This window comes from Leptinotarsa decemlineata, unplaced genomic scaffold, assembly GCF_025532065.1.
Source record: "Leptinotarsa decemlineata unplaced genomic scaffold, Ldec_3_MD MMD2_tig00000576_RagTag_RagTag, whole genome shotgun sequence".
Lineage (NCBI taxonomy): Eukaryota > Metazoa > Arthropoda > Insecta > Coleoptera > Chrysomelidae > Leptinotarsa > Leptinotarsa decemlineata.
The window spans coordinates 7,983,706-8,006,182 of NW_027412551.1; the positions used below are offsets into that span (position 1 = coordinate 7,983,706).

The window sequence follows — 22,477 nt, forward strand, 5'->3', positions numbered from 1 at the left end:
TTGAGTTTTGCCCGTACCAGTCATTTCGTAATGCAACTGACCGAAGTACGAAATTATTCCGCTTGCAATGATGACTTGTAATTGCGCAGCCATAGAAACCAATGGTTCGCAACGTAACACTGTACATGTTCAGCTCGATGCGAAATGGCACCGTTGTTTTCCGGAAGAATTTTGAGTTTTGTCCGTACCAGTCATTTCGTAACGCAACTGACCGAAGTACGAAATTATTCCGCTTGCAATGATGACTTGTAATTGCGCAGCCAGAGAAACCAATGGTTCGCAACGTAACACTGTACATGTTCAGCTCGATGCGAAATGGCACCGTTGTTTTCCGGAAGAATTTTGAGTTTTGTCCGTACCAGTCATTTCGTAACGCAACTGACCGAAGTACGAAATTACTCCGCTTGCAATGACGACTTGTTATTGCGCAGCCATAGAAACCAATGGTTCGCAACGTAACACTGTACATGTTCAGCTCGATGCGAAATGGCATCGTTGTTTTCCGGAAGAATTTTGAGTTTTGCCCGTACCAGTCATTTCGTAATGCAACTGACCGAAGTACTAAATTACTCCGCTTGCAATGGTGACTTGTAATTGCGCAGCCATAGAAGCCATGGTATGGTGACTTGTGATGGTGACTGATAAGAGCGTAGCCCTAGGAGCTAATATCCATAACGTAACACCGTACATGTTCAACTCATAGTAGGAGGGAGACATCGTTTACTTCAAAAAGGATTTTGAGTTTTACTCGTACCAGTCATTTCGTAACGTAACTGAATGGAATTCGAAATAACTCCCCATGCAACGGTGAGTGGTAAGTGCATAGCCATAGGAACCAATGGTCCGAGGCGTAACGTATACGATCAAAGTACAGAATAACTCCGCATGCAATAGTGACTGGTAAGTGCGTCACCATAAGAGGTAATCATCCGTAACGTAACATCGTACATATTCAACTCGTAGCGGGATGGGGAAATCGTTCGCTTCCAAACAAAAGCAGTGACAGTGACTGCTAAGTGCATAGCAGAGGAGCCAATAGTCTGTAGCGTAACACTTGCATATGTTCAGGCTGTTACGATAAGAATGCAACAGTACTCCGTTTCCAGTAATCGTAACACAGTTAAATTACGGATAAATTGTTACAAATGAATACCCGCATCAACAGATACTCTGAAAACTTCTAAATTTAAAGATAACTCGGGAAACTCAGAATCATTTTCAAGACTCTCAATGTAAAATTGAGAATCAAAATTTGCTTTCGAACAAAATCAATGGAACTTTCCTCGATGTCGGGGGGCTCATTATTTTACGAGTGATAGAACAATTCATAAAGATTATGTTACAGATAACTACCGAATGCATTGCAAAAAAAAGAAACAGAAAATTGTTTAGGAAACTGTAAACCATCAGGTTACATGAGGTATATTTGGAAATCATTTGATGCAAGCAATGTCATTTTATTTTTTTGACGTCATGGTATATACCACTCTGTATATCAGACTCACCGGAATATTTAAATTCTTGAATTCAACTGTAAATAAAATTTGTGTGGGAAGTAAAATTTTTATTATTGTATCACAAAATTCGTGTACAACTAAAACTGAGAATTTCAATCTGTTAATATAGTATCAAAAAAATATTCATTTCGAGAACTCAAATTGCATTCACTTCAATATTTTGAAGAATTGATGGTCCTTGTGAATCTCTTCGTTGCTGGCCTTTGGAAATGTCACCTCCTTGAATCTGTTTTATTTTGTAACTTCCATGCTCAAGAGATTTACAAGAAAGAGTATTGGATCCAAAACTATTGCTCCTGTGTGGAAAAGGAATACCCTTCAAAATGAATTGAATTTCTTCAAGCGTTTTTCCTTTTGTTTCAGGAACATAAAATTGTACGAATACAGCCGTCAGTAAAGTGCAAATGGAAAACATATAAAAAGGAACATCGTAGCCCACTTTCATTGAAAGTCTTTGGAATATTTCTATCGAGAACCAGGCGAACAAAACATAAAAGAAATCGGAAATGGTCATTCCCATAGCTTTTACGTTCGCAGGAAATAGTTCCGCTGTCATGACTATTGGTATAATTCCTAGACCAAATTTGAATACTACAGCATAAACCATGACAGATACTAATGGAATCCAAGAGACGTCATCGACATTCATACCACTTTTCTTCAACGAGAAGAATATCGCCAAAACTAATAAAGAGCAACCTGTTAATAAACATGAAGTTATGAGGAGAGGTTTACGACCAAATTTGTCGATAACGAAATCAGCAATAGTTGCTGACATCAGCATCATTACTGCAAATAAAATACCAGCTATTTCGGAGCTCATATAAATTGAATCAGCTGCTGAAAGAATTTCATGTAAGTTCATCAATATCACACTTATACTGCTCAAATGCTGTGCACCGTTCAATACAAACATGATCAGAACAGCTTTTCTATTGCTTTTCGACAGAACCAGGTCCTGAGGTCTCCCTTTTTCCGTTTGTTGCCTTTTGACAGCAGCAGTTATGTCTTTAAGTTCTGCTTCAACATTTTCTGTACCCCGTAGTCTCTGTAGATGAAGTTTCGCCTTTTCGGGATTCTCTTTGGATAGTAGGTAATAGGGAGAATCCGGCATGAAAGGAAACGTAATCAACTGAATTGAAACCAGTATTATTCCAATGATGGATGGAACATAGAACTGTACGTATGGAGTAATAGCATAGATGATCAAAATACCAACAAGCAACATCACGTAAATTATACCGGCAAGAAAACCTCTGATTTTCTTATCGGCTATTTCAGCGATGTACATGGGAGCTGCCACGAACGCGACATCCCCAGACAATCCCACCATAAACCTGGCAACGTAAAGATATTCAACCCTATTTGCTAATCCTATAAGTAACCAAGAAATCAAGGAAATTACTGCCGAAATCAAAATTGGTCTTTTCCTCCCTATTTGATCTACAGCAAAAATTGTGATCGGTAACGCCACGAGCCCGCCAATTATGTAAATAGTTTCTAACCACAGGAAATCGTTTGGTCCCAGTTCAACTGGAGAGTTTTCGCCTTTCAAGATCTGAATTGCAGGAGCACTCCAACCATAATTCATTCCATCGGAAATCGTACCAAGTGTTCCTGAAATAGAAATTCATTATGAACGATGAATCACAGTAATTAAACGAAATCATAGATTAATTGTCACAACCAGTATTTCAGTTATTTGAAAAAAAAAGAATTGCCGAACTGAATATATACATTATAAACATATGTACTTCGAATAGAATTATAAGTATTAAAGAAGAAAGTTATACAAATCATGAAATTATGAAACAACAAAAATTAATTGGCGCTCCAGGGCGACTTCATTGATTCCGGTGGCGCATTTGCTTTTTCAGTTGCAGGAAAACCCGGAAAAACCTACAGTACCACATCATCTGAAGATCTTGGTTTGCTAATGTCCTCTCTTTCGTAAATCAAAAGGTAGGAAATCTCCAGAGGCTCCAATAAACTAAAGACATCGTCAGAAAACTTAGTGACACGACTATCGAATAGTATATTATATAACGAACAAGAAATGTGACCATTATTCGTGGAGATAGAGTCTGTCGGCGCAAGAGGCAAGCCTCATAAATCATTTGAGTGTGTAGAATATACTTTTTCTATGAGGAAAATAGTTTTGGCCTTTTACTTCTCCATTTTTTGTACAAAAATGTGTAGATCATGCATGCATGTAACTTACTTCCAGATACAAACTAGAGGAAAAATCGTTTCGAATATGAAAATTGAATCATAGAAAAAAAATACAGTTGAGTTTGTACCTACTCCAAACATTCGTTATTTATTGATTTATTCATTACTCAAACAGACCTACAAGGCCTTATTACATGAATGAAAAAATTAAAATATAAATCAATATTGATACATTTGCATGGCTTAGAGTGTTATATCTGACACATGCTTAATTGAAGTTTCTTATGTACTGTGTAACGAATTTTTTAAAAACGCTCAATGAAACTTTCCAATCAATATCCATCAATAAGTTGAATGTATTGGCTAGTCGCAACATGATTATAAGCGGTGAGCTAACGGTAGAACAAACTAGGAATTGAATTGGATATAATTCACTAGAACGCTACACAATATAGTATTCGAAAAAGATAAACTGTCACCTACACTTACAAGAGAAACATAAACAAACCATTAAATGCTTTATTTTTCAAATATTCCAATTCGTTTAATTTTCATTGATGAAATTTGCACCAAATAGTTTTTTTTTTATTTTTTATTCCTATTGTTCAATTTTCAACTTCCTTTTAAGATTTGACAGGCTGTAGCTGTTCTGAATTCTCAAAGTCCATTCCTAAAACGTATCATCAACGGCAACGGTTTTCTTTCATATATCTCCACTATGAACGTTGATATTCCTCAAGAACCCATATTGTGTCAAAACTGAAGATACGTGATACCAGGTTATACAATTCTATAAAATTTCGGAAGATACCTAATAGCCAGTGGAAAGTCATCTTCGTGTCGTTCAGGCTTGGAGTCCAGCTCCCTTACCCTTTCGGCTGATTTTTGGTTTCGAGAAGGACCAATGGGTTCATGACTGATGGTATGGCGGCAGGAAGTCCTCAGACATCAGTATCGCCCTTCACGGGATACCCCTACCTGGCTGGGGTGGGATGGATGAGAAAGCTATTCAACCGTTAACGGGGGACATGAGGGCCTCATTCGACAGAGTGTCGGGGCCTTCTATATCGGGAGGGGTCGTCTACAGCATAATCTGTGGCTTCCCTAACTAACGGGTTTTCGTGAGTTTCCGTACCTTCAAAAACTCGCTGATTCCTCGACTGAATGGACTGCCGAATGGAAAACAGCTGCAAATCTCTGCGGATGGCTTCATTCCGCACGAACCAAGGACCATTCACAATCATTCTAATTAACTTATTTTGTAGTCTTTCCAAAATGGAAATGTTGGACGGAGCCGCTTGTTCCCAGACGCCTGAAGCATACATGATGACAGGCTTGAACATCGTATTGTAGATGGTAATTTTGTTCTTTGTGCTTAATTTGGATTTTCTATTGACCAGACGGTACGGACTAGCTATCCGACCCTCGATCTTTGACTTAACGCACATGATGTGCGGGTTCCAAGTGAGCCTACAGCCAATTAGAAGGCCGAGGTACTTTACCCGCGCTTGCCAGTCAATCTCTCTTCCAGAGATTCTTATTCTCTGGCCGGAGAAGATAGTAATCTTCCCATGGTTATCGCCTGAGTCTTGTCCGGGTTTACTTGGATCTTCCAATCAAGGTACCAGCGCTCGAGGTCGTCCAATGCACGTTGCATATAGACAACGCCGAGCTCTCGACCCATGGAAGATGAGAGAAGAGCCGTGTCGTCGGCGTACAGGGATATCTTCACACGCTCGGACCTGGGGAGGTCGCTGGTGTAGAGATAATACAGCGTCGGAGAGAGCACGGCCCCCTGTGGCACTCCGGCGAGGATCTCTCTGTTATCAGACAGAGAGCCCTCTACTCTGACCTGAAAAGTTCTGTCTTTCAGGAAAGACCCAATCCATCGGATCAGGCCCCGAGGTAGGTCGAACGCGTTTAATTTGTGCAGAAGGCCTTCGAGATATCTAGTTTTCGACCAACCTTAGAGCCTGTAATTCAGTGGAGTGATCTCTCCTGAAGCCAAATTGTTCGTTAGGTAGAACATTTCGGTCCTCCACTCCTTTGTTACGTCTTTGAAGAACAACTCTTTCAGCCAGCTTAGCCGCCGACGAGAGTAGACTGATCGGGCGATAATTCTACGGGAACAGCGGATTCTGACCCTGCTTTGAGAGCATGACGACGATCGCATACTTCCACCTTCTGGGGAAGTGTCTGAGGGCCAACGAGCTGTTGATCAAATTCAGTAAGAATTCAACGCAGTTTTCCGGGAGTTCTTCAACAACTTGTTGGTTATTGAGTCGACCTCCGTGGCTTTCTTGGCCTTTGCGGCCTTGATGTAACCCTTCAGTTCTTCCACAGAAGCTGGACGGATGTCATCTTTGTCATCTTCTCTGAGGAGTGAGTCGGTGAACCCGGTCTTCCAGCAGCATATCGCGGTCGATGTCATCATCGTCGTCAACTTTAAGTTGAAATTGACGTTCTATCGTGTCTGCAAAGGCTAATGCCTTGTCGGCGGGGGAGTAGCACACTCCGCGCTCTCCGTGAATGAGTGAGATAGCAGTCTTCTTCCCCATGAGCCTGCGAGTGACTCGCCAAAGCTCGTCACTCCCAGGTTCGAAGGATTCCAAAAGCTCTTCCCACCTTTCGTTTCGATGTTCAATTATGGCCTGTTTGACTTGGTTTGCCATTCTGTTTGCCGCTGTTTTGTCCCCTTGGAAAAAGGTTCGTTGATAGAGCCTTCTCAAGCGATTCCTCTCTTGTATCAAGACTTTGATACGGGGGGGGAACTCATTATAGTTCTTCCCTGGAGGTGGCCGCTCGAAACGCATCATTCACAGAAAGCTCGAAACGCTCAACTGCCGCTTCGGGTTCGTCGGGAGAGTCGAGTACCTCAGGAGGGGCGCGCATCTCTTCGAGCTGGGCTGTGAAGACATCCCAGTCCGTTTTGGATCTCATGCGATAATCAGAGGAAGGAAGATCATCGCCCAATACCAGGATTACTGGATTATGATCAGAATCCAGTTCCGACAGAACGTAAATTTCGCTAGTCACAGAGACGTTTCTGAGAAGCGCGATGTCTAGTATGTCAGGCCTAGTCTGCCCGCGATAGTACGTAGTCTCATCTGGTCCCAGCACAAGATATTCATGCCTGTCAACATGCGCATGGAGGCGTTTCGATTTGTGGCTCTACTCCAAGGTCTGTGCTTGGCATTGAAGTCGCCAGCAGCAATTGTCGGAATGTCCTAATAGCCAGAGCAATTCCACTTCAAAGAGTGTCAGATCCTTTCACGATTCAGTATTACACTGATTAGGCAAATAATCAAAATGATTTGACCAAATCCATTTGTTCTGTTATGTATATTCTGTGCATCACCCACAGGTCAGAGATTGATCTTTGCTCGATCGCTTTATGACACTTGACAGAGAAACGACAAAAAAAAATGTCAAAAGTAATGAGCAGTTGCGTTTTTCCAATGTCTTCGAGCATCTGTTGCGCTTGGTGGTTTTAAGCAATTTTCTACGCATTTCATACCATGTTATTTTTTCTCAGCAGATGAGTTTGCCCCAAAGAACGTAGAACTAATTACTGTTAATACTTTTTTATGAAATGAAAGGTCCGAATAGTTTGACCAAACACCCCTTCTGCTTTCATGTTCTGTGTACCTACCAATTACCTATCGATCTGTGTTGTATACTTTTTTCGGAAATTTGCTCTTTTTTAACTACCTCTTCATTCTAGCGAAATTTCTTACCGGTAGTTTTGCTATTGTTTTGATTGACTTATGATAAGGTGCGTTGTATTGATAGAACAGTTTTTTCTTCACCATATGCGGTCGTTTCTTTGCCTGCCTTCAAACGCTTCAATAACGCTATATAATATTCACTATTGATGGTATTTCCCTTCTCAATATAGTCGATGAATATTACACCACGCATATATCAAAATACTGAGGTCATAATCTTTCCAGCCGATTGTTGTGCTTTCGGGCGCTTTGGACGAGGTGCACCAGTTTCTCTCCACACGAAGTACCTGAATTTTAAGTAGCTGACATTTTACCTGAGTTTCTAACGAATTAAATTACCTGCACTTATGTTCCATTTTCACATTTGAAAAAATATATTCAGTAACGGAGAGTTATTGAGTTAAAATAATTTTGGCCATTTGGTTTTCTAAACTAATTCTAAGATGTGCGTTAACGACACAGAACATTTGGTTTTTCAACCAATGTATAAAAAACAGAGTACATCCCAAAAAAATTTACCGCCCTGAAGACCAACAATAGAAGTATAGCAGCCCAAGAAGCAATCAATCATGGAAGAAACAAATGGATGAAGGTAGAAAGAAAATTCCTATATTGTAAGAGAGATATATTTAATGTTTATTTGAAAGTAATACATTCCGAATTATTATTCAGATTGCATTATATAGAATTCCAAACTTTGGACGCTTCACAGATTATTGAATATTCCACTGTCTGATAGGGATTTCCAGAAAGAGCTGAATTTGATCAAACAAATCGCGATTAATAACGGTTATAAGGTAGATATTGTAAGCTCCATTCTTTCAAAAAACGACAAAAGCAAGCCATGGATCTGGTCTACCCATATTCAAGATGCGCTAACCTTAGTTATAAGACATTGACATATGCGGGGGAACCAAACAGGAATATTGCCCGTTTTTTGAAGAAAGAAGGCGTAAACGTAGCTTATAGAACGAATAATAACCTAAGTAAATTTATTAAAAACAATAAGGACAAAACTTTGGTGTCGGATAGATCAGGAGTATATAAGCTGACTTGTGGCTCTTGTCCAAAACTGTATATTGGCCAAACAGGAAGAACATTTGTCCAACGAATTAAAGAACATAGGAGTAGTTTTGTAAATAGAAAGACCAATTCCACATTTGCAAACCATCTTTTAGCAGAAGGACATGAGTTCAATCATGAGTACGAGGTGTTACATTTAGAAGAGAAGAGTTTGAAACTTAATCTTCTAGAATGTTTAGAAATCAATAGATTCAGGAATTCGGGTAATTTACTGAATGATCAATTAGAACTCAATAACTCTCCGTTACTGAATATATTTTTTCAAATGTGAAAATGGAACATAAGTGCAGGTAATTTAATTCGTTAGAAACTCAGGTAAAATGTCAGCTACTTAAAATTCAGGTACTTCGTTTACAGGTACTTTGATTTCAGGTACTCCATAAACTATATATATATATTTAGTATTGAATGTGTAGAATTAGTTGAAAGACACGCCAGATGAAGCCATTGTATGGCGAAACACGTGTTGCGTTTTTGTAAAACAATTTAGTGAAAATCTCACAATAAAGTGTTTTTGGAATACGACGATTATTTTGATTCCTGAGTGAAATGATGGATCCATGTTTCATCCATTGTCACATATCGACGCAAAAATTCCGGATTGTTATGTTTAAACACGGCCAAACACTGCTCAGAATCATCAAGACGTTCTAGTTTTTGGTTGCTGTTCAAAGCTATGTGCCGCTCGAGCGGCACCCACTTAGAATAGAGCTTTCTCGTAGTCAAATGCTCATGCAATATAAAGCCAACAACACGCAACTTCACTTTTCGATCATTCGAAACGATTTTGTGTTACTGTCTCATTTGGACGTCCACAGTGTTCTGCATCATCGGTGTCTCTATGACCACGTTTGAAGTCAGCTAACCAACGTTCACTTTTGGGAAAAAAACACAAAAGCAAGCCACGGACTAGGTCAGCTACAGGACATTGTCATATTTGGGTGAACCCTACAATAATATCGCCCGTTTTTCGAAAAAAGAATGCGTAGACCGTAGATTACAGATCGAATAATAGTCTAAGTGAATTAAAAACAATGAAGACAAAACTTCAGTGTCGGATAGATCAGGACTATATATGCTGACCTGTAGCTGTTGCCCTAAACTGTATATTTGGCCAAACAGGGAGAAATTTTCCCAAAAAATTGAAGAGTATGAAAGTAGTTCCTCAAATAGTAGTTTTGCAAACCACCTTTTAGCAAAAGGACGTAAGTTCAATCGTGAATATGACGTGTTACATTTAGAAGAGGAAAGTTTGAAACTCACTCCTCTAGAATGTTCAGAAATCATCAGATTCAAGAACTCGGATAATTTACTGAATGACCAAATAGAATTAAATAACTCCCCGTTACTAAATATTTTTTCAAATGTGGAAACTGGTATGTTTGAAGGTGACTGACAATGTTTCATGATGAATTTCATTAGTTCTGACTTCAATTGTCTGATATTATATAAAATAATTTGAAATCCCTGAAAGAACTAAAAAAGACGAATTGAAAATGAATAGCTAAAAATAACAGTTATATTAGGCAAACAAAAATCTGAAATGAAATAATAGTGAAATAAAATTTAAGTAAAATTAGGACAATTGAACAAAAAATAAGAATAAAAAATTAAGAGATTTCAAGCCAAGTTACTTCACGACGTTTCGATTGTTGATATCCACAATCGTCTTCGGGTGATGACTGTATGCGCATACATGTTGTCCATCAACGTATTCAGCCAAGCTAGCGTAGAGATACGCAACATATAGGAACCCATAATCAAGCGGAAAATTTCCAACTCCCGCCAAACGCTCATCTCCCACTAAACCAGTGAAGCGGAAAAAGGAAAGCGGGGAAAGTAAAAATACTCGAATGACCCATAAATAGTCATCTCTCGGAGGAATCAGTCCAGTCATCACCCGAAGACGATTGTGGATACCAACAATCGAAACGTCGTAAAGTAACTTGGCTTGATATCTCTCAATTTTTATTTTTATTTTTTGTTCGATTGTTCTAATTTTACTTGTATTTTATTTCACAATTATTTCATTTCAGGTATTTTTTTAATATAATTGTTATTTTCAGCTATTCATTTTTAAATTTTCTTTTTTAGTTCTTTCAGGGATTTCAAATCATTTTATATAATATCAGACAAGGGAAGTCCGAACTAATGAAATGGAAACTGATTTATAAGCTCTTGCAAGACATACAGGCATGTGAAATAATTTTTAAAGTGTTCAATTATTTCCAACGTTTTAATATGAATGTGTTGATGTGAGAAGAAATTAGAAAGAAGACATGTTCCATTTGCTACCCTAATTATAACTAATTATAGGTACGACACTGGCCGGCAAGGGGCTTATCGTAATCCAATAGTAATTTAATTGGGAGAGTCTATACCTGCGCGATCGCTAGCCATCACGTTTGGCGCTTGCTACACTTGATATTTAGGTACTTTAAATTGTGAAATTGGATATATTAATCATTGAATATGTAGAATTTAGTTATTAATGACACGCCCGAAGAAGCCCTTGTATGGCCAAACACGTGTTGCATTTCTGTAAAAATGTTTAGTGAAAATATCACAAAGTGTTTTTTGAATACGGTAGTTACGGAGTTTCATCAAGTATCGGCATATTCCATCATATATCAAGTCTTTCTTTTTTGAAGAAACGAGCAGTGTATTTGATGGGTTCATCAAAGTATGTCAATGTTCTATATACCTATTATTATCGTTTTTTTTTGAGTGGAATAGACTTCCTAAATAGCTTGTTTACATATTTATTATTTATAAATATTATCTACCTAACCTTTGTTAAAAAACTTTTGTTTGATAAAACCAGATAAGATGTTGGGCAAGTTTGTAGAATTGGTAGTTAAAAACTCAGGTACATTATTTTTCATTGAATATTCAGAAGGCCACATAATTTGAATTGTAATTTTATATAAAGTACTAAACACGAAGCGAGAAATTAAGTTCACTACATGTCAACTTCTTCCAATTATTTTTATTGCTCTTTCTGGGCCTAATAGTTCAAGATTTTGTTTCTTCATCTCGTCCATCAGTCCCCTGAACAACAATATTCAAGATATCTGGAGGAAACATGAGATGAAGATAATCAATTAGCTTGGCTTATTCATAGCTCTTCGTCAAATATATTACTCTGATCTTCTATTGTGTTTAAAACAAATTCTTCATCAATCTCACCGCTGGATTATACGATCGTATTTCTTCAACAGTCTCATTTTCATTTAACTGACTACCACATTGGAGGCGGTCCTCGCTCTCGTCATCTTCGAGAACATACGCCTTGTCACTGTCACTTGTCACTGAATTTAGGTTGCCTGCTAAATATTCCACTTCACTTTATTTTCACAGGTGTAATTTTCTTTTGCGAGTTTTGATATTCGAATCTTTGCTGCATCAATAAGTTGAACCTGTTTGTACAAAACAATATTGACTCACCCTGGTATCTGTTTAAAAAATCTGTCTGTTTAAAATCTGTTTTTCCGTTAATCAGCTGTCAGCTGTATATCCTGATTGTTCATTATCCAATACGTATTTTACTATTATTATTAACAATAATACGTGCACACTATACAAGAGAACAAACACACTTTTTTTCTCTAAATTAATGTACATTTATTATTTTTAGTTCGTATGAGGAAAGTTACATGAACATCTATTGGTGAATAGTAGAATTGATATATTTAAAAGAAAGATTTTGGATGTCTACTTCTCTAATTCTATGAATTACTAATTTTATGAATGAATTGTGTATGTGTATAATTGTGTATAATAATTGTGTATAATATGTTACCCAGATTGGTGCTGAAGAGGCAATGAGGGAAGTGTCTCAATTCGAAACACCAGATTCCACCAGTGAGATTGACAGTGTTCCATGTTGGTGAAATTTTACCTCTCAATTTACCGGTCAATTTAGACATTCGAAGCTACCTAATTTCCTACCACGCTGAAAATCAGTAGGATTGTTAAAAATATAATCAAAAATAAAATTTGAAAGTTCCCCATTTTCCCCCTCTAGGAAAAAAGTTTTATTCAAAGTCAAAGATAAAAACTACGAGCCACCTCTTCCGAGATATAACGATTCAAAAACTTGGAAGAGTTGTAATCGACATAATATGCAAACGTTTCCATGCCAGGGGGTAGTGTACTTAGCGTGTTTTTTCAACGTGGTTTCCCCAGTAGGCCCACGGGTCAGTTGTGATGCTGTTAATTTGAAACTATTGCAAAATAATGGATATTATAAGCAATTTAAGTTAAAAAAAGTAGTAGTTAATCGTCCGAGTCGTAACTTTCAAATTCTTCTTCTTGTTTTTCTTATTGATCTACTTGTTCTTTTTCTTGTTCTTGTTTTTCTTGTTCTTCTTCATCTTCATCCTGAGTACCTGTAAACTTCGTTAATAGCGATGTATCGCATGTTACCTCGTTGGAATCAAACGGATCCTCCACTGTTGGTGATTCAATATCAGAGTACGACCGGCCTTGACAATGTGTACATGCCAGATAACAAAACAGTCCGGCTCTTTTGCAACCACATTTGGCACTGCATCCCTTTTTGCAGTTGCGAAAAATTGTGTTCAGCAGTTTTTCCGGCGCAGGTGGAAGTAAAGTTTCGACTGGTTCTAGTGAATTGTTGATCAACTTCCAACTCCGGTTTGTAGGGTCTAGCTGATAACCAAGCCACACTTGAATTTGGTAATATACCCGAAAAAGATGTTGATGAGCAGAAACTGAGGTTGGAGGAAGACAAGGTAATTGCACTTGTTTTTTACTTTTGGTATTTTTAACGGAACATGCATATCTATAGTTATCTAAGCAGGTAGTTTTTTTAGGAGCTCCACACATAAAAAGAAGAAAGCGAATGCCGTCAGTGATAATTTCTTGTCGAGTTGACTTACTATTTCTAAAAACTTCAGTACATTGAACAAAATTTTGTTATTCAAATATTTTGAAAACTGTTATTTTACGCCTCCTGTAAAATGCAGATGCCGTATCACATCCAGTTATTGCGTGTAAAAGTAGTACATAATTTTGACACTTTGCAAAAGTAGATAAACTTTTTGATGAATATATTTCCGATTGATGTTGAGCTTTTTCTGGTTTTAAGAAGAAAAATTTGAAAGTTACGACTCGGACGATTAAATTTCACAACTTTTTTTAACTTAAATTGCTTGTATCTTTTCAATCTCTGCTAATTACCATTATTTTGCAATAGTTTCAAACTAAACAGGATCACAACTTAGCCGTGGAACAGGCCTACTGGGGAAACCACGTTAAAAAAAACGCGCTAAGTACACTACCTCATAGGTGGCGTGGAAACGTGTACATATTATGACGATTACAACTTTGACAACTTTTTGAATCGTTATATCTCAAAAACGGTGGTAGTCTACAATTTTTGTCAAAAGTATTTTTATGATATAACTTACCGTTTTGCTGAAAATCGCGAAAAACTCATTTTTTTGAACTTTGACGTTGGAAAGGAAACGTCCAAATTTTATTTTTAATTATATTTTGAACAATCTTACTGATTTTCAGCTTGGTGGGAATTTAGATAGCTTCACTCTTATTTTTTGGTCTAATTTGACCGGACTATACCATATTGTGTATCAATGCTGTGAATGATGTCTGATTCAATTCCTTAACGAATGTTTGAAATAAAAACTGAATAGGGAAACGTTTTTTTGTATAAATCAGGGTTCATATAGAAGTGGTTGTTTAGAGAATACTTTTTTTCATTTAAATTGAAGGGGTTATATTTTTAGGAGTGATTAATTTTTTGGGAAAGAAAGTTTTTGGCTTTCTAGTACTCCATCTGATACAAAAAAAGGGATGAGAGAATCTTCCAAAGAAAGGAAGGAAGTAATCAATTTGAAACTCTATACATGAATGTGTAGATCATGCAAAGAAGTAACTTTCAGACACAAACTGAAAGAAAGTCCTCCTGAAACAGCTACTTTCATATAAACATTGAATTACACGAAAGAAAATAATTCTTTCGAAACAAATACTTCTATATGAACACTGAATTATACAGAAGATACTTTTCTCTACTCATTTTGTATTTCAAACATTTGTTGTGGAATAAGAATCAGATATCATTTGATGGCTGGGATTAAATCAAATAGGTGAATAAATGTCATTACGATGTCATCGATGACATAAGCAGATCAAGCTTATTCCGTGACATTCAAAATCGTAATTCATGAATGACGTGTGTGTATTTTCTATAATGTTATCCAATTTGGTACTGAAGAGCCTTAGGGCAAGTGTCTTAAGGCGAAACATCGGTGTATACCAGTGAGGGTGACAGTGTTCCATGTGAGTACAATTTATCACCATTCATTCAAAGTAGAACTCATGTGAATGATATCTGATTCTTATTCCACAACAAATGTTTGAAATACAAAATGAGTAGAGAAAAGTATCTTCTGTATAATTCAGTGTTCATATAGAAGTATTTGTTTCGAAAGAATTATTTTCTTTCGTGTAATTCAATGTTTATATGAAAGTAGCTGTTTCAGGAGGACTTTCTTTCAGTTTGTGTCTGAAAGTTACTTCTTTGCATGATCTACACATTCATGTATAGAGTTTCAAATTGATTATTTCCTTCCTTTCTTTGGAAGATTCTCTCATTCCTTTTTTTGTATCAGATGGAGTAGTAGAAAGCCAAAAACTTTCTTTCCCAAAAAACTTTTTTTTATGTTATTCAATATCTATATAGAAATAGTTGTTTCGTTTTTCTTCCAGTTTGTGTTTGAAAGGTACTTCTTTGCATGATCTACACATCTTTGTGTAGAGATATTTTTTTGAAATTGTTTGCTTTCCTTCTTTCTTCGAAAGATTCCCATATTTTTTTAATGAAAATCTATCTCTCTTAAAAATATACCCCACTAGGGTTGGTTATCAACGTGTTAATCTGACTGGCCGAGAATAATAAAAAAAAATCCGTTAACCAGCTGTCTCACCCCTACGAACGACAACCCTCAAAAGTAGGAACTTGTGCGAGCTAAGAATTAACGAGGTCTTACCTTTTAACGTGTGATTCCTAAACTATTCTCAGCAGTGGAGTAATCATTTATTATAACTAGTCTGAAGATGGGGACTATGTAATTTAGATACTTGAAAATAGGATACATTCAAAGAATTGATAATTTTATTTTTTGAAAAATAATGGAAAGATATTTTCTATCAAAATTAGAGATACCTTGCGGGGTCACGATACCCTTGTTCCATAGAAATATCACTCATTAGGTGTACAATAAGAATCTATTCCTAGTTGGTTACATGAACAGCTATTTCGAAACGTTTATTATTAATATTTATCAGGTGTTGGCCAAGTTATAGTGATTCCAAAAATAACTCACCAGCCAGTACTGCAATAAGCTGTGGACAAGTTCCTTGGAACATGGAAAAAGTAGATTTCTCCTGCATTATACTAGCACTCTTGACACTAATTAACTAATAATTACTGATTAACTAATAAAATTTGATTGTGGTTTCTAACTACAAATCAGTGTATCTCAGACAAATGACATCACAGTAGGATATTTTCCGGACATCCAATCACAAATACGTGCACAACTTCAGCTTATACTGGAGGAAACTCACTACATGTCGATATTCTGCTCGCCAATCTGGAATGTAACCAAAAGAGAGATGTGTGTCTTATCAATTGAAACAATAACAGGATTCATAATTAAAACAGATTGAAGTGCTAGTAAATAGTTTTATTGAAATTTATTGGGAAACTTCGGTTCCATCGACATTTGATGTTATATTATCAAAGCAATACACATGTATCAAATGTGAATGATTTTCGATCTGATTTTTTCTCATCAGCAGTAAAAATAGTAACTGTAAAAATATTACTTTGCCTTTTTTCTGGTGCGTACATTTTTATGGAGGAGTAAATCCCCTAAATGACGCTCAAATGGTTTGAATCCTACCTTTGAGGAAGTAATCAAATGGTAAGAATAACAAGACTTTCAGAAAAAAAAAGAAAATTTTGTGTAGTGTTCCACAAGAATCAGTTTTAGGACCCATTTCATTCTTATTATATGTCAATGACATTGCAAATTTGAATATTTCTGGAAATTTCACTGTTTTCGCTGATGACACGACGATATTGCAGAACAACAAAAACTCAAATGATTTACACAATGCAAAATCTACTGATAATAAAAAAAAACAAGGAGTGGTGTGATGCTAATTTGCTATCCTTCAATATCATTAAAACAAACATTTAATCATTCAGATGTGCTCTTGATGACCTGTCATTTGGTGATAACTTAGTGATCAAGAACGAGACTCAATTAAATTTCTAGGTATTCACATTAATAATAAGTTCAAATTTATTGAACACATCAAACAACTTAAAAGTAAAATTTGTTCTGGATGTTATGCAGTGAGAGTAACTGGGAATCAAAACTGCCAGAACGGTGTATTACGCCCTCGTTGAATCCCACCTACGTTATGGAATACCGTTTTGAGAAGTATGCAATTCATCAGCACTTCTGTTTGTATTGGTACTGCAGAAACGGGCTATCGGGTATATGTGTAAGATTAAACCTCGTGATTCATGCTGACACAAGTTCGTTGAGCAAAAGATTTTAACAGTGATTGCTTTGTTCATTTTGGAATCGGTTTGCCTCATTTACAAAAATATGTCCCTATTTGAGGCTTCATGGCATTCTTATAGCACCCGTTCCACCGCGTTGAAATTGCCAATTTGGTCAGGATTTCTATTAATTACAATGGGGCCAAGATGTTCAATCACTTGCCCTCAGAAATAAGACAGGCAAATTTGACCAAAAAATGCTTAAAATAAAAGTAAAAACATTTTTGGCTGATAGACTCTATTATAATTTGCAAGAGTTCTATAATGATAAATGTACGTGACAGAATGTGCCTATTTGAATTTAGGTTATATAGGATATTTGTTTATATTCTTGTTTGGTTAAAAATGTTTGATTGTCTGGTGCAATGGATGTGTTTATTTATGTAATACTATACATATATAAGTATTCTATTATATAAGTGTTGATAATATTTTTAAACAAATCTGTACACAACCATGTTGATACAAAATTTCGACGTTGAACTATAGTGTATGCTCTTAATTTACTTTTTTTTGTAGATGTTTTTATCTTCACATTTTATGTTTCTATACTTACATTTATATTTATTTTTCACAAGTTTTGTCCACAAGATTCACTCTTAATGACAATAAAGTATATTATTATTACTTTTTTATTTTTGGAATACATGTGTCAAAACAAGTTATGAACGAGCATATTATGAAACAAAATCCTCTGCCGCGTCTGTCTGTCTGAATGCGACAAACTCAAAAAGTACCGAACGGATGTTCATACGATTTTCACCAATAGACGAAGTATATTTATTTGATTATTGCTTCTGTGAATTGGTTAAAATATCCTAAGCCCTTTGAGAGATATAACAATATAATTCACTATAATCAGAGCACAAATACAACGCATTCATGATTCAACACCAGACCGCGCTGTTTCGAACCTCCATAGGAATCATCAGTGGTACTTGTAACAGTTCTGCACTCTTCAACAAGAGATAGATTTTTATTAATTTGATAGGGTCGGGTCATAAATCGGAAAAATGTTGATTCAGCATCAAACTATAATGAATTCTTCAGTTCACAAGGACAGCAGACATTCACAAAATAGATGAGCTGTAAGTTGATCACTACACCATCGAAAAAATATTGCATTTTATAAAAGTCTGGGGCTCCTGAAGTTTCAATACCACTCACCGTTGTTCGATTCCTCGAAGAAGCTCTCGTAATATTTGAAACTTAGTAAGTGTTTTTAAAGCGATCAAATGTATATATATATATATATATATATATATATATATATATATATATATATATATATATATATATATATATATATATATATATATATATATATATATATATATATATATATATATATTCATATATATATATATATATATATATATATATATATATGAAATCTAGAAAGGTTAATGCAGTCAAGCTGCTGGAAAATAATTCCATGAAAATCAAAAAATAAATAGATAAGTACTCTTTGATCATTCCCATATTGATTTCAATTTAAGAGCCACCGGTATACAGCTGTTTCAGCCTATTGGGCATCGTCAGTACCGGGCAGGCGGTCCTCGATTGAAGACAAAATGAGAAAAAACCAAGAAAGTACTTGATAAAAATAGCTGCGTAAACGCAAGCGAAACATAAGTGGAACCACCTATTGGTGTGACACCCAAGTCAACTTGCCAAGTTTTTATGTCAGTGTTGGTGGTTTGACCAATCAACCGACAACTGCGGTAGCAGAAATTTGGGAAGCTAACCTGAAATGCCATCGGAAAACGAATCCACATGTTTCTAGAAATGATATGAAATCTAGAAAGGTTAATGCAGTCAAGCTGCTGGAAAATAATTCCATGAAAATCAAAAAATAAATAGATAAGTACTCTTTGATCATTCCCATATTGATTTCAATTTAAGAGCCACCGGTATACAGCTGTTTCAGCCTATTGGGCATCGTCAGTACCGGGCAGGCGGTCCTCGATTGAAGACAAAATGAGAAAAAACCAAGAAAGTACTTGATAAAAATAGCTGCGTAAACGCAAGCGAAACATAAGTGGAACCACCTATTGGTGTGACACCCAAGTCAACTTGCCAAGTTTTTATGTCAGTGTTGGTGGTTTGACCAATCAACCGACAACTGCGGTAGCAGAAATTTGGGAAGCTAACCTGAAATGCCATCGGAAAACGAATCCACATGTTTCTAGAAATGATATGAAATCTAGAAAGGTTAATGCAGTCAAGCTGCTGGAAAATAATTCCATGAAAATCAAAAAATAAATAGATAAGTACTCTTTGATCATTCCCATATTGATTTCAATTTAAGAGCCACCGGTATACAGCTGTTTCAGCCTATTGGGCATCGTCAGTACCGGGCAGGCGGTCCTCGATTGAAGACAAAATGAGAAAAAACCAAGAAAGTACTTGATAAAAATAGCTGCGTAAACGCAAGCGAAACATAAGTGGAACCACCTATTGGTGTGACACCCAAGTCAACTTGCCAAGTTTTTATGTCAGTGTTGGTGGTTTGACCAATCGAGGACCGCCTGCCCGGTACTGACGATGCCCAATAGGCTGAAACAGCTGTATACCGGTGGCTCTTAAATTGAAATCAATATGGGAATGATCAAAGAGTACTTATCTATTTATTTTTTGATTTTCATGGAATTATTTTCCAGCAGCTTGACTGCATTAACCTTTCTAGATTTCATATCTTTTCTAGAAACATGTGGATTCGTTTTCCGATGGCATTTCAGGTTAGCTTCCCAAATTTCTGCTACCGCAGTTGTCGGTTGATTGGTCAAACCACCAACACTGACATAAAAACTTGGCAAGTTGACTTGGGTGTCACACCAATAGGTGGTTCCACTTATGTTTCGCTTGCGTTTACGCAGCTATTTTTATCAAGTACTTTCTTGGTTTTTTCTCATTTTGTCTTCAATCGAGGACCGCCTGCCCGGTACTGACGATGCCCAATAGGCTGAAACAGCTGTATACCGGTGGCTCTTAAATTGAAATCAATATGGGAATGATCAAAGAGTACTTATCTATTTATTTTTTGATTTTCATGGAATTATTTTCCAGCAGCTTGACTGCATTAACCTTTCTAGATTTCATATCATTTCTAGAAACATGTGGATTCGTTTTCCGATGGCATTTCAGGTTAGCTTCCCAAATTTCTGCTACCGCAGTTGTCGGTTGATTGGTCAAACCACCAACACTGACATAAAAACTTGGCAAGTTGACTTGGGTGTCACACCAATAGGTGGTTCCACTTATGTTTCGCTTGCGTTTACGCAGCTATTTTTATCAAGTACTTTCTTGGTTTTTTCTCATTTTGTCTTCAATCGAGGACCGCCTGCCCGGTACTGACGATGCCCAATAGGCTGAAACAGCTGTATACCGGTGGCTCTTAAATTGAAATCAATATGGGAATGATCAAAGAGTACTTATCTATTTATTTTTTGATTTTCATGGAATTATTTTCCAGCAGCTTGACTGCATTAACCTTTCTAGATTTCATATCATTTCTAGAAACATGTGGATTCGTTTTCCGATGGCATTTCAGGTTAGCTTCCCAAATTTCTGCTACCGCAGTTGTCGGTTGATTGGTCAAACCACCAACACTGACATAAAAACTTGGCAAGTTGACTTGGGTGTCACACCAATAGGTGGTTCCACTTATGTTTCGCTTGCGTTTACGCAGCTATTTTTATCAAGTACTTTCTTGGTTTTTTCTCATTTTGTCTTCAATCGAGGACCGCCTGCCCGGTACTGACGATGCCCAATAGGCTGAAACAGCTGTATACCGGTGGCTCTTAAATTGAAATCAATATGGGAATGATCAAAGAGTACTTATCTATTTATATATATATATATATATATATATATATATATATATATATATATATATATATATTCATATATATATATATATATATATATATATATATATATATATATATATAGGTTAATGCAGTCAAGCTGCAGGAAAATAATTCCATGAGAATCAAAAGATAAATAGATAAGTACTTTTTGATCATTCCCATATTGATTTCAATTCAAGAGCCACCAATAGGTGGTTCCACTTATGTTTCATTTGCGTTTACGCAGTTATTTTTATCAAGTACTTTTCTGGTTTTTCACATTTTGTCTTCAATCGAGGACCGCCTGCCCGGTACTGACGATGCCCAATAGGCTAAAACAGCTGTATACCGGTGGCTCTTAAATTGAAATCCATATGGGAATGATCAAAAAGTACTTATCTATTTATATATATATATATATATATATATATATATATATATATATATATATATATATATATATATATATATTACAATGTAGGTTTTCACGGATGGTAGAATATGATGTGTTGTTTTTCCGGGTGTTCATCCGTTGTGTACTATTCGATAGTCGACGTTTCGCCATCATCTCAGATGGCATTATCAAGACGAGTTACTGCTTCGCTTCGAGTAAGTTATACCTCTCGAAGCGAAGCAGTAACTCGTCTTGATAATGCCATCTGAGATGATGGCGAAACGTCGACTATCGAATAGTACACAACGGATGAACACCCGGAAAAACAAACATCATATATATATATATATATATATATATATATATATATATATATATATATATATATATATATATATATATATATATATATATATATATATATATATATATATGTATATATATATATATATACTACCGGTGGCTCTATCTATTCATATTTTAATTTTAATGGAATTATTTTCCATCATACACCATTAAATCCACTTCATTGTTCTTCATTGTATAACACTCACCTCAATGCTGTCTTCGATGTTATGTCTTATTGGAGTACTGTTAACCCGCTCTCATTTGTTTAACCGCCCTCATTTTTCAATCTGTTCTCACTTGTCTGAAGTGAATTTCCAAACTAGTTAGAATATTAATTTCCAAGTGTTTTTTTCAGAATCCTACCAGGTTCTTTTACGTTATAAAAAAAGCATGGTATACTCCGATATGTTACATGTACAAGGTGCTCCAAATTATAACTTGAAAAAAATAAAAAATATATTTCGAGTTATGGATTTGTCAATACTTTTCTGAAAATCTCCGCTTGGATTGTTTTTTTTTCAAGGCCAGAATTGAATTTTCAACTCCCAATTGAAAATACGTTATGTGAATGTATCTACCTACTACAGTAAAAACAACAAACAACAAAATCTGCCTTCGAACAAAATTTATAGATTTTTTTCATTATTTTATGGATGTTAGGAACAATTCATAAAGACTATTTTACAAATACTTACCGACTGAATTGCAAAAAAAAACTGAAAATTGTTTGGAAAACTGTAAACCGTCAGATTACATGA

The 22,477-nt window shown here is 36.1% G+C and overlaps 1 protein-coding gene across 1 annotated transcript; it reads right to left on the reverse strand.

The window, feature by feature from the left end:
* Nucleotides 1–1,549: 1,549 nt before the first annotated feature.
* LOC111511693 (facilitated trehalose transporter Tret1) lies at nt 1,550–22,438 on the reverse strand. Its single transcript, XM_023167725.2, has 3 exons — nt 21,926–22,438; nt 15,874–16,143; nt 1,550–3,134 (listed from the first exon to the last, which is right to left on the reverse strand). Exons 2-3 carry the CDS (start codon nt 15,938–15,940, stop codon nt 1,654–1,656), a joined length of 1,548 nt encoding a protein of 515 aa, XP_023023493.2. The 5' UTR covers nt 15,941–16,143; nt 21,926–22,438; the 3' UTR covers nt 1,550–1,653.
* Nucleotides 22,439–22,477: the final 39 nt, after the last annotated feature.

Coding starts and splice junctions, on each gene's coding strand:
- LOC111511693 (XM_023167725.2), bottom strand. CDS start 15,940: ATGCAGGAGAAATCTACTTTTTCCATGTTCCAAGGAACTTGTCCACAG. Junction 3,135..15,873: donor GCTTATTGCAGTACTGGCTG/GTGAGTTATTTT, acceptor TTTCTATTTCAG/GAACACTTGGTACGATTTCC.